General features: G+C 43.1%; 1 protein-coding gene across 1 annotated transcript in view; it reads left to right on the forward strand.

Moving 5' to 3' along the window:
• Positions 1–13,817, forward strand: part of plxna3 (plexin A3) — a 140,956-nt gene that overhangs the window by 31,759 nt on the left and 95,380 nt on the right. Inside the window, exons 2-5 of the mRNA XM_086276859.1 lie at positions 3,896–4,324; positions 4,428–4,618; positions 6,776–7,320; positions 7,494–7,658. Coding sequence (XP_086132985.1) covers positions 4,008–4,324; positions 4,428–4,618; positions 6,776–7,320; positions 7,494–7,658 — 1,218 coding nt within the window. The 5' untranslated portion in view covers positions 3,896–4,007. The remainder of the gene's footprint in view (positions 1–3,895; positions 4,325–4,427; positions 4,619–6,775; positions 7,321–7,493; positions 7,659–13,817) is intronic.

The raw sequence follows: 13,817 nt of genomic DNA on the forward strand, positions 1-13,817 counted from the left end.
CAGGAGGACCTCTCTTAAATGACACTAAAAAAAAAGACTCTTTCTTCTTCTTCTCATTTATTAATGAAGCTGCAGAGAGACGCCTGGACCTCCTCAGTCCAACATGTCTCCCCCGTTTGCTGAAACTAATTCACATGTTGACAGTAAAATTAACAGGACAGGGCGGCTCGTGATTTGTTTGCTGCTCAGAAAGAGCTCCAGGTTTACTCCACATTGTTTCTGTTCACGGGACTCGTTTCATTTCTCCCAAATTTTGCAGTGAAATTTAAGCCTCAGTGGATCCACCATCATGCTGCATGTCAGAAATCTACATTTACCACCTGCTGTTAATCTGATCATTACGCTCTCAATTGACCGTTGAGCCCTCATGCATATCCTGGAGTCTTGTAAACTCCTCGAATCGACAATTAGTCACAAATACTCACATCGTTAGCAGGGATGACAACGAGAAGCTCTTTACACCTGAGAGGCTCAAAGCTACATTTTCCCCATTTTTGTCTGAAAACAGCGATTTATTATTTATTTGAAATACGTTAATTACAGCGAGGACGCACTGTGTAAAATATTTGTTTTGTAGAGATTTGGTCCCACAGGGCAGTCTTATTTCACACGTTTTTTTATTTAAATATTCCATTGTACAGTGTATATAGTGTGTTTGTTTGTTTTTTAATTCGTTTTTGTTTCTGTGTTTTTCAAAATTTCACTCATGTGAAGGCAGAGCACCTCTCTGACCTGAAATAAGACAGATTTCCACCCAGTTGTAAAATAATTCGTTTCCGCTTCTTCTGTGGGATTTCTGGGATTAGAATATGTATTATTAGTGATCAGTTGACCACGATGAGTAAACATTGTCAGCACCAGAAATATTAGTTGGTTAAACTAGTTCATATTTTATTGATGTACAAAATTGGGCAAAGTGCAGCACACATTAGTCACTTTTAAAATACAATGAAAGAGTCAAATGGTTTAAATACACACACAGACTGTTTAACCATATTTATTAATCTGTGCTCGATTTGAACTGTTTTCTCACTTCTGGGGACTTCCTGCACTCGGCCAATCAGAAGAAAGAGAGCGTTCAGAGAGGCAGGCCTTCAGAGAAAAAAATCATAGACTGTATTTAAAGAATGACTGTAGCCATCTGATGTCACTGCCTGGTTCAAGAAGTTCTGTTGTGACATTTTGAAGCTGTCTGTTTATTGGCTAATGACGTGTCAGGTTTTGACCAATAAGCATATCCTGCTCTGTTCTTCTTTCTGACCCTGATAATGTCAACAATCGAAAATATTGCATATTCAGATTTCAAACTAGTGACTGAATCCGTGACATATCAAGAATATGTTTACTGAGGTTGCAGAGCAACGCTGCGTCCCTGTAAACGTCTATAGAACCTCAAGTCTTTCTGCAACCAGAGGCGCGCCCCCTGCTGGCTATTAGGAAGAATGCAGCTTTAACGCTCTTCCACAACAGCTAATGTTTTAATGTACACGGTGGGCCATTTATATGGATACACCGTAATAAAATGGGAATGTTTGATGATATTAAAGTCCTGTTTGTGGCACATTAGTATATGTGAGGGGGCAAACTCCTCAAGACGGGTGGTGACCATGGTGGCCATTTAGAAGTCGGCCATCTTGGATACAACTTTTGTTTTTTCAATAGGAAGAGGGCCATGTGACACATCAAACGTATTGATAATGTCACAAGAAAAACAATGGTGTGCTTGGTTTCAACGTAACTTTATTCTTTCATGAGTTATTTACAAGTTTCTGACCACTTATAAAATGTGTTCAATGTGCTGCCCATTGTGTTGGATTGTCAATGCCACCCTCTTCTCCCACTCTTCACACACTGATAGCAACACCGCAGGAAAAATGCCAGCACAGGCGTCCAGTATCCGTAGTTTCAGGTGCTGCACATCTCGTATCGTCACACCATAGACAATTGCCTTCAGACTTTCAATTGTCTTCGGACTTTAATATTACCAAACATTCCCATTTTGTTACGGTGTATCCATATAAATGGCCCACCCTGTATAGTTAAATGGATTTCTTTAGACAAAGGATGGAAAAGAGTGTTGCATAAAAGCCCAGAATAAGATAAATACAGTTGTTTTTTTTCTTTGAACTGTGAGTCATGCAAAGCTGCTCCGCTGCAGTCACCGGAGTGAAAGTACAGAGCTGAAAATGAGCCGAAGAGCTCCTATTTAAATCACTTCAAAGACATTTTTGAACAGAACAGATGTGTTCTCTGTAGGCCTGCTCACTAATCCTGACTCGAGTTAAAAGCGACTTTTAAAAAAGAGATATTACCAAATCTGACCCGTTGAGACTGCAGTGAGCGTTTCCACTGTTAAACCTTATTCAGATGAATAAAAAGACACTCCAGATGTAACTGAGAAAGCAGAAGAAGAAACCCCTGAAAGCCAGATAAAATAAATCCAGCTCTTTGTTTCCACACGCCGTTTCTCGTATTCTCGTATTGATTAATGCGTCTGAGCTGAAAACCAGGAGGCTGATATAAAGCAGTGCTGCAGTTGAGGGTTCAATTCCCACTGGGACACCCACGCTGAGCGCAAATGCTGCAGGCTTTTCAACACAATACTTGCAGCCCAAACTTGTCCTGCGTTTGGTGTTAATATCGCTGTAGATTAGGATTAAACTGTCGAGGCATTTACGCGTGTGTGTGTGTGTGTGTGTGTGTGTGTGTGTGTGTGTGTGTGTGTGTGTGTGTGTTGATTAGAACTGTCAGTCAGTCGGAGTTGAACTGGCTGCAAGGATAAGAGTGAAGTTTCCATCCAGCTTAGTGTTACTGGAGCTGCTGAGGCTTATGAGAGAGATTCAGTGAGAAGACAGACAGAAACAGATCAATAATTCTATCTGCTTCGATTACACTCCCACACTCTGCTAATCTCTGCACTCGCTATCTGTGTGTGTGTTTCTGGTAAATAATACTGCCTGTTGGTTTCTAAAGCTCCCTGTCAGGCTAAGGCCGGGATAATTTTGAAGATAATTCTGTTTATTGTTGGTGAAACACCTTGCTTGGCGTTTGAGGTGGCCTTGTGAAGAATAGATGTTCCTGCGGTCATTGCGTGACTCTCATATTTTAGCATTTATCCTCCTGCAGGTGATCCACCTGAGGCTGATCAGACCAGGGATGAGATGCAGATCAGGGATGTGACGTCCTTTCAAGGAATTTAGAAGATTACATGGTCAAAATTAAAAAATTTAATACTATATAAACTTTTATTTTAATCAAGACACTGCTCAGCTAACTCCATTGCCCAGATGGTTAAGTTAATAAAAATTAAAATGACCTTACAAACGTGTTTATTTCTGCTGCAGAGTTGGCTTTTTTTGATACGGGACTCTACGTTTTTGAGCCAGCCTTAAGTGATCACCACAGGAACTGCAGCTGTTCAATTCAGTGGCAAATCAGTCGCCTCAAAGTACTTTATATTTAATTTAAAGACTCTCCAATATTGGAGAGAAAGCCCCCAAAATCATATGAGGTCTATAAACTATCACTTTGTGACAGTGGGAAAGAAACATGTACCCAGCTGAGGGGGAAGAGAAAAAGGACCTCCTGCATGTTTACCTCAAAGGATTGAGTCGCTTCTGCGTTAGTTTCATTATGCTGAGTGCTCGTCTCTGCCATGTATCCAAGTTCCTGCTATCTATCTTTTACACAGACCATATACACATTGTTTTTCATGCATTCAGTCACATTGGTGCCTTTAAAAGCAGCTGAATTGTCTGTGAGGAGGACCTGTTTGTAATGGAGCCATTAATGCTCAGAGGTCCATCAGTGAATTGCTACAACGTTAAAGAAAGTTTAAAAACATGAATATTCTGAAGCTGGTTCTGAATGCGTTTTCCTCTTTCTCTCCCTGCAGCCATGCCCCACTGAAGCCGACTCTTCACCAGACCTGCCGCCAGCTCTTCTCTCCTTTTCCTCCTCCCCCCTCTCCTCCTCTGCCCCTTCATCCTTTCCTCTTCGTGTCCACCATGGTCTTCTCCTGTTCCTCTCCTCTGCTCCTCCTCCCTCTCCTCTCCCTTGTCCTCTTTTCCTCCCCTATCCTCTCTGCCCCTGCTGCTCCTCCGCCTCCCTCCGTGCCATCGGGCAGAGTGGTGTACCGGGCCTTTGACACCTCCCTCACCCACCTGACCGTCCACCAGAGTACAGGTGAGGTGTATGTCGGAGCAGTGAACCGAGTGCTGAAGCTGTCAGCTAATCTGACGGAGCTGCGGAGTCACATGACCGGACCTGTGGAGGACAATGCTAGCTGTTACCCTCCACCCAGCGTCAGGTCCTGCGCTCATCGGTTTGTCCCCTCTTGTCTCACTTATTTATTTCTATATATCATTACATCTGTATGTCTACACCTGTCTCACCTGTCTGCGTTACCTGTCTGCCTCTGTCCTCAGACTGGAGATGTCAGATAACGTGAATAAGCTCTTACTAGTGGATTATATTGGAAACAGACTGGTGGCATGCGGCTCCATCTGGCAGGGCGTCTGTCAGTTCCTCAGGCTGGAGGATCTCTTCAAACTGGGGGAACCGCATCACCGCAAGGAGCACTACCTGTCTGGAGCCCGAGAGGCTGATGGGATGGCAGGTAAGCAAGGCTGAAGAGGGGGTGGAGTTAGAGAGTCCTCGACAGGTAATACAATTTAAGACATTTGGAAGGAATTAGCTTCTGGACAGTGGAAAAGAAGGATGTAGCCACCATGATGTCACCCATTGATTAGTGAAGTCATGCTATGAAGACGTAAGCTGAGCGTTTTTGTCACCGAGGGGTGAAGCTGACTTTAAAACTCCATTTGCTCATTTGATAACCACTTCTGGTTAATCAGCTGTTGTCTAGTGAGCAAACCTTGGATGATAATCTTTTCTGAATTAGCCTGTAATTTATAAATAGAAGTCCACGTTTTAATTGATGCAACCTAATCTAGTGATGCAACCTAATCTAGTGATTGGTTCAATAAGGTCATCTGGAAAGGGTTCACTAGGGTTACAGATGGCCACAGACTCCCACTACAAATAACACAGGTTTAAGGCAGGTCTGCTTTTTCTTCAGTTTTCTCTCACCCCAACTTGTTGCGACATGGCCCCGCCCCTCCATGAGCCTGGTTCTACCCGAGGTTTCTTCCTGTAAAAAGGGAGTTTTTCCTTCCCACTGTCGCCAAAGAGCTTGCTCATAGGGGCTCATATGATTGTTGGGTTTTTCTCTGTATGTGTTATTGTAGGGTCTACCTTACAATATAAAGCGCCTTGAGGCGACTGTTGTGATTTGGCGCTGTGTAAATAAAATTGAATTGAAATCGAACAGTTTTTAGACCCTAAAGCTGCGTCTTTTAGCCAGTCTGTGATTACAACTAGCTAACACTCACAGCTCCATAAATGATGCTTCACTGATCCATCAATTTGCACAAGAAAAAAACAAAAAACATGGAAACTTCTACCCAAGTCTCTTATAATAGTTTTTAGATAAATCACAAAAGCTAGCCGCTAACCAAGGCTAGCATGAATTCAGCTAACTGCAGAATCGTTTCTAATTTGGTCCTACATTTAATACTACTAGCTGATCTGGTCAACATTTAGCTTCACGTTAACAATATTTCTCCACTAGTGGTTAGAGCAACTAATTGCTGTTTCGAAAGGTTTTCTCAAGGAATCACGTTTTTGTTTTGGTTTTTTTACAGTTAAGTTAGCTAGTAGCTGATGGCTTTGACAGCAGTTACTCTCACTGTGAAACTGTGTCTCTGCTTTTTCCCTGAAGGTTTGTTTTATTGGATTACAGTGATATCAGCAGCTAATGCAACAGAGGGAATCTAATGCATGCTCTTTGTAAACAATATTTTATAGAATAGCAGTTTTATTTTCATGTTGTCTTGTTGTAAATACTCAATTATAAACATTCGGCAGATTTTGTACTGATGCATTGTCCCAATGTAATCATTTTAATGCCTAAAATAAAAACAATACGCTCCAATGTTCCCTCTGGACTTCTGTGCAGGCTGGAGAAGCATTTCGACTTGCAGACGTCAATCAAGTGTCAAAATATTTTGCAGGTTTTTATAATGTGCAGTTTTTGGCATGAACAAAAACCTGAATGAAGACTGTCAGGACATAACAACAGATGACTGACAGCTAGACTTTGCCCACATATTTCTTTGTAAAGCAGATTTTTGGTTCATTCACAAATGCTGGAATATTTTCTCTGCTCGGGTATCAGTGGGGAAAAAAGGTGTGAGTGAAATTAGTTAGACCTTTGATTAAAGTACTGGAACAGCCACTGTGGGACACTGCTTGAAAAGAAAGAGCTAATCGGACCCGCCGGAGCTTTTCTGGTGGAAATGGGTCTCACACTGCCTGCTAACACTTGTCCTTTCTTTAGCATCTGATCCAGAGGTTGTTTGTGCGTTGCATTGTTGATAGCTTTGTTGCCGGAGAACGAAGGAGTTCCAGTAAATGTTCTTCAGAATAAAAGTCAATATATTTTTCTGTTACATTACTATTATGAAAAAGCTAAAAGTATCTGATTAGTTTTAAAGGAAGATGTGTTTATTTTGGCTATCCGCTGATAGAACTGACCTCTGTACAGCATCACAGTAGATTGTAAAGCTGTGAAAATGAGGCCTATGTAAAAAAAAAATATCTGCAAACAGTTCATGCAAAGTGTTTGTAAAACTACAAAATTTAGGACTTTGTCCTGAACATTCTGGAAGGCACAGTGTTAATCGCATCCTGCCTATTTGTCCTTCTTCTGCAGGTGTGATTGTTGAAGACCACTGGTTGGATGACCCAAAGAGAAAGATGCTGGAGAAGACCAAGAGCCACTTGTTCATCGGAGCCGCCATCGATGGAAAGTCGGAATATTTCCCCACGCTGTCCAGCAGGAAGCTGGTGGTTGATGAGGAGAGCGTCGATATGTTCTCTCTGGTTTACCAGGATGAGTTCGTCTCCTCGCAGATCAAGATCCCATCCGACACCCTGTCACTCTACCCTGCCTTCGACATCTACTACGTCTACGGCTTCTCCAGTCGCACGTACGTGTACTTCCTGACGCTGCAGCTGGACACACAGCTGACTCAGATGGATGCCGGAGGAGAGAACTTCTTCACATCTAAGATTGTGAGGATGTGCTCTGATGACACCGAGTTCTACTCATATGTAGAGTTTCCTCTGGGCTGCACAAAAGATGGCATAGAGTACCGATTGGTCCAGGCCGCCTACAAGCAAAAACCAGGGCGGCGGCTGGCACAAGCGCTCGGCCTTTCTGAAAACGACGACATCCTGTTTGTCGTCTTCTCACAGGTAGGTAACTGTTGATGCCCTCTCTTCTGACTGGATGTTTTCGATCTGAGCTTGAACTTTCTGAGTTTTTTTTTTTTGTTGAAGGGTGCCTTGCTCAGAGGCCAGTCCAGGACTTAAACCTGCAAATATCTAATTTATTTCTAAATGAATTAATTTCTTTTGTGGATTTTCAGGGTCAGAAGAACCGCTCCAACCCACCAAGAGAGACGGTCCTCTGTCTGTTCACCCTCCATGACATCAACCTGGCCATGAGAGAAAGGATCCGCTCCTGTTACCGTGGAGAGGGACGGCTCTCGTTACCGTGGTTACTGAACAAAGAGCTGCCCTGCATCCACACTGTAAGTTGCACCTTCAGCCCTGAAACTTGACTTGGACTGGGCCTCTAAGGTCTGACGATATTTGGATAAGAACATGTGCTACCTGTTGAAAGGAGAAAAGAAATGTCAGGAACAGATGCTTTCGGGTTAGCGTTTGAAAACACTTTTAACTCATTCACTGCCATCGACGTCTATAGCCGTCAATTGCAGTGAATGAGTCAATGGGTTTAACTCATTCACTGCCAATGGCTGGCAGTGAATGAGTTAATATATGTCTGCATTAATTAATGACACCACTGGCTACATCATAAAATATTGGCGATCTTATCCAAGCTCTAAGTAAACACATAAGCTGATGGGCCCCAGATTGACCCGCTGCAGGCAGGAGACTAGTCCTAAAGGTTGTGGTTTGGACTTTCTTTCTACAGGCTTGAGAGATGACCTTGAATTTGCTGCTAAAGGTCAGACATGTCTTGGACTTCTTAAACAGCTCTGTAGTATAGGCTAGTCCAATATCAGGATCGGGTGTTTTCCTGCCACATTTTCCCAATTTCTGTTGAAGCCAAAAAAGCCAAGTGTAAGAGGAAAGACTGACATTTTTAATTAGATTGTTAAAAAAAGATAGTCCTGACCATTTCCTCCTGCATGTTTAGCAGGAAAATAAAGAAAAGGAGAGAAATCTCTTTGCCGTCTTTTACTTCTTCCTTTGTTTCGGTCTCTTTGTGCAAAATACAACATCTGGCCAGAGGCTGCCCTGAGGCTGCAACACACGCAGTCATGTTTCTGTCACTTCAGAGGACATTACGTTGACTTACGCTGGTTTCCTGGAGACTTACCCCAACCTTAAGTCTTCACACTTACATTTCATTATTAAATTGAATGTTTTTGTCCCCACAAGGCACCAAGGTTCACAAACTGTGACAGATTCGTCCCCACACTAAAGATGAGTTTGAATATACTTCATTTGCTCAAATGGATAAAAGATGAGAAATAGTGTGAACTTGGAAAAAATACAGGAAAAACAAGCCAGAGCGAACAGAAGGAAGAGCTCTCCCTCCCTCTCAGTGTCTGCAGTGGGGTTATTTCAGGTCGGGGGTAGATGATGTTCTTATTCATGGCGGTAATGGCCTGCAGTGGTAACCATGGCAACCAGGCAGGGAAACCCGCCAGGAGACGAGTTCTGAGCCGGGCCTGGGTTTTGGAAAAGGAGGGGTGGAGTGGGGTTGGAGTTGCCCACAGCAACCAACCAAGCAACCAACCAACCAAGCAACCAATCACAGCCAATCAGCCACACGCTGATGAAAGTGATGAAATATAAGTTAATGACCCATGCTACTGTGTGTGTGTGTGTGTGTGTGTGTGTGTGTGTGTGTTTGTGTTTTCAGGAGAAGGAGGTCAGAGCAGGGACAAAGGCCCTGCTCTGACCTCCTTCTTTTGTCAAAAACAGCAGGAAGTGTGTGTGTGTGTTTCAATGGGATGTGACATTGGGATGGTCTCAGTTTGTGTGTGTGTGTGTGTGTGTGTGTGTGTGTGTGTGTTTTTATATTTTTGTGTGAGTGCTTTAATCTCGTTCTTCATTAAGTGTCAGCAGCAGGTTTCCTGTTTGCACATCACGTTACAATCTCTGCTCTGTGTGTGCATCTGTGTGTTTGTAGCTTTGAGTAGATGGTCTTGTTTTGTTTTTATGGTTTTTAGTTTGAAGCCCTCATTCTGAGGAAATCTTATCAAGACCTCACACAGATGCAGAGCTCCAAATGACTCTTTGATGGCTCACTCAGTCAACAGTATGCGTAATGACAATGTGGGGTGCGTCAGATGCAGACAGACCAAGGTGTGTGTCGTACCATCGGCACTTTTTCTTCCCACACTGTCTCATTTGAGCTTTTAAACTTTTGAGGACCCTCACAGAGAGCTGAGGAAACAGAAAGCATCATAAACTTTGTTTAAACACTATAGTTGCATAGCTTTATGCACCCAGGAAGCAAAACCAGTGAGCTCTAAAAGCTCTTCACATAAAAAAAAAAAATCTCATGCCTGATGGCAAAGAGATCAGAAGATTTGATAAGGGGCCATTGGGTAAATTGGACGACTGTGGCTCAGGAGCTGGAGAAGCTCGTCTGCTAATTGGACCATCAGTGGTTCGATTCCTGGCTCTTTCAGCTTGCATATTGAAGAAACCTCGGGCAAGATGCTGAACCCCAAGTTGCCCTGATGCTTCCATCAGAAAGACAAAAACAAAAGAACACATGGATGTGTGTACATGGGTAGTAAAAATGCTTTGAGTGCTCAGATTGAATGGAAATGTACTATCCAAGCACCAGATCACCTGCTGTTTGGGTTTAAACCTCGGACTCTCATAGTGTGAGGAGTAAATGATAACCCCTGAGCTAACAAAGAATTTAAAAGACTTAAGTTGTCTCTCAGTTCATTTTAAAGTACTCGTGGCAGTAGTAGGACAGGCGCGCCTCTTCGAATAAATGAATAGATACTAGTGTGTGAACTTGATGACTCACGTGACTTCCTCATCCTGTGCATGAACTCCAGTTCCACTATTTCAGTCTGCAGCTGCCAGCGTTAGTTCGGTACCAGCTGCAGCTGATCACTGTGGAGTTAAAGTTTCATTGGCAGATAAACATGCAAACTCCCGCCAGAAGAGCCATGCCCGGGTTTTAACCCAGGACTCTGTTGTTGTGAGGCAACATTGCTAATTGCTGAACCACCCCCCTGCCTCTACAGTCGATCACTTGTTATCTTAGAAGGTAAATAAATCTTGAAGTATGCTTATGCATTCCTCGCAAGCAAAGTGAATGTGCAGGAAACAGACCCGAGACCTCAGAGGTAGTACTGCTCAGCTTTCAAGGCCTGCAGGCTTTAAGGTGAGCAACCAGGCATACACTAGGGCAGACCTTCCCAAAGTGTGGGGCCCGACCCTAGGGGGGGCGCAGAGCCATTGCAAGGGGGGGCGTGGCATGAAAAGGGAAAAACAAAAACAACGCTTGGACACTGCTAGCAACGGGGCTCCTCACAAACGCAAAGCAGGAGATGAAGCATCGCTGAATATGTTTCCAAACAAACTTCATTCTAAGCCAAAGACTAGAAAATATGGTGAAGCATCTTCCCTTTGGCTTCACCTGCACAAGTGCCGAGGTAGGTCTCCCTGCAGAATTGGTTTTCCCTTCATCGGGAGCAGCGCTGGGCTCTCCAAATCACGGACAAACAGGATCCCACATTCTTGACTTTTAGTTCACAAACACTTCTTGTAATGACTAACTGCTCCTGACATTTTGGAGATGTTAGCTCTTTATACAGTAAAGTTACAGCGGGATACAAATCAGGCTGATCCTGCCACGATTTGTTCCCCCTGTCCAAATCACGGACAAACAGGATCCCACAGCTGTTTATGTTTTTAAACCCATTTTGCACAGAGAGGCATTTTTGGAAAAATGTATTGATGCAATGTTGAATATTATTACACAGGAAAAAAACAACTACACGTAAAATAATCACACCGTGACGCCTCTGCCTTTCTAAATGGAGGGACAGTAACTGTGTGTGTATTCAATTCAATTCAATTTTATTTATATAGCGCCAAATCACAACAAAAGTCGCCTCAAGGCGTGTGTATATGTAAGCTGTAAAACCTGATGATAGTCAGATTAACAGTATTTTGTCTCTATCTGCCATTCTGCAATTCATCTCATGTAAACAATAACGTGGCCACAGCGTGACGTGAAAAAAAGACACACACCTTTGACGTTGCGTGATGAACTCTGTATTCCTCGTCCACACATAAACGCAAAAAAGGAGTTTTAAAAAAATCTCCGTTTTCGGTGATTCGAAACGCCGTTTACGTGGACGAAACAGCTGCGTTTTCAAAAATACCCGTGTAGGTGCGGACGCAGCGTAAAAGAGTTTGTAGTTTATTTTCTTACTACCTGCAGATTACTTGTATTTGCTTAATTGTTTACTAAATATTTGAGGTGTGAAATAAACCGCAGTGGAGCAAAATATGGGCGTGTGTGGTTGGAGGATGTTAGTGCGTGTGTGTGTGTGTGTGCATGCGCGAAGGGCGCGAACATTTTTCTTGCAAAACAGAGGGGGCCAGGCGAAAAAAGTTTGGGAACCACTGCACTAGGGCGTGAACTTGTCCAGGGACCATTTAATATCTCACTTAATAAAACTGAAGAGACTCAAACTGTCTTCTATGTTACACAAAGAGTTGGCTGAAGTATTTGGACAGTTAAATATACCGTTTACATGGCGTGTGGTCCGTCCTGGCTAATTAATAAGTGAGTTGATTTGAAAATAAATGTTGTTTCTTTATTAACCAGCTGAGTATCTCTGCTTTGAGCATTTGAGCCTTTTTAAGACTTTAGACTTCTGATTTGTCCTGTGTCGGCATCACACAGGTTTCAGCTGAAAACATTAAACGTTGAATAGAAGCCAGAAATCTTTTAAGTGAATCAACACTTAGCTGACAGGTCACACGACAGAAGATGTTTGATAGTCAGATGTTGCTGTGTGAAAGTGAATTTGAGCCGAAAGTCATCTTTGAAGAAGGATGATTTGGACCAACTGAGAGCTGAAGGTGTCACGAGGGATTTATGATGGCGAGGGAAACTTTTTATCTAATCCAAACAACCTGAAACCATTCTGACTGCTATTCCCAGGAGTGAACCTTTAAGATGTAAAAGGTATTTATCTCTATTTTTTGATGTGCAAAAATGGAGATAAACTTGCCAGTGGAGTGTTGGCTCGAACATTTGGGTTTCAGACTTTCCACCCTGTACGGTCGCTGTGATGCATCAAGGCCTTAACCCGCTAATGACAGGGTGTTAGCTACCCTCTGAGTGTATGTGGACTCTGTAATAACTCGTCTCCTCCCTGTTCCATACACTCTGCCCTGTGGGCAACATACAGAAGCATGAAGCGCTTTGGCTCTACAGCCCTTTGTCCTCCACCATGCACCCCACATTTGCTCATTTTTTACTTGCTTTTCCTTACATTTGTATTTAAAGTTTCATGTAATCTATCAGTGTGTTAAAGTTTAATAAAAACATGATGTTTGTTTGTTAACCTGAAATATCCACCTGGAGGACAGCGACTGGGTTTGGTTTCATCCCTTTTATGTAGACGTTTGAGGTGCCTGGTACAATCTAATGGAAATCTTATAACCGAGTGTTAGAGACTTTATTTGAAAGCTAACATCTATTTTCTGGAGCTGTGCTTGCTAAGTATGAGGCTAAAATGCAACCTAACCCTAAGTAGGTGATTCACTCATCATGGATCTCTCTGTCACTGATTGGTTTTAGAGCACTCTGTCTGTACTACCCTGTCATATGTCAATCAGTGCACTCATCGGTAGCTTGAGACCTGTCCACTCTGCATGAAAAGCAGTTATTTTGCATTATCGTTAAATGTCGTCATCCATCAGAGAGCACAAGAGAGAGAGTTCTGAAAGGATGTTTGCATGCCAACAGATGTTTGTGACCATGCACACTCTGCAGCAAGTACACATGAACCTTTTTAGACGCATGTCCAAGAAGTATAACAGGAATGATTACTTGGCCGTGATGTCTTCAGCTGTCCACGTCCGTGTCTGCAGCAGAGTGTAATTGGCTCTTAACCCTACATCTAAAGCTTGATTTCGAATTCTACGATGCAGTCTGTGAGAGTGGCCGTAGGCAGCGTGTACTTGTGTACAGTTTGTCTATGTTGCTCTGCAGTTTCACCATCAAAGCACCAACAGGCAGGTGGAATTTCTCTCCGCAAGTTGATCTTTTCTCTTCCAGTCAATGCAAAACCTGGTGGCAGACGAAGTAGATGGAAATGCAGTGCTGAACAGGCCGCGTTGAAGTGATGCACAGTTCCATTTCTGCGCAGGTGCACAGATACCTGAACATAGATTACAGCACAGGGTCTCAAAGGGGTCATGTGACATAACTATGACATAGATTTAACGCAGAAGCATAAATGCACTGTGTTTCTCCCGCGGTGTTCAGAGGTGAAGTTAATGGTTGATAACATTGAGCGGTTTAACGGCGACAATGGTTTTTGTTTTGATCAAGCAGTCAAACTGTGAATTAAAAAGAAGCTGTGCTTTCTAAAGCAGCGGTCCCCAACCCCCGGGCCACGAGTCGTTTGGTACCGGGCCGCGAGAGTTGAGGCTCGGGCGTGAAA

This window comes from Aulonocara sp. 'chitande type north' Nkhata Bay, linkage group LG20 (assembly GCF_057382095.1).
Source record: "Aulonocara sp. 'chitande type north' Nkhata Bay isolate Kocher_YH1m ecotype deep benthic linkage group LG20, A_spYH_male_GT1.1, whole genome shotgun sequence".
NCBI lineage: Eukaryota > Metazoa > Chordata > Actinopteri > Cichliformes > Cichlidae > Aulonocara > Aulonocara sp. 'chitande type north' Nkhata Bay.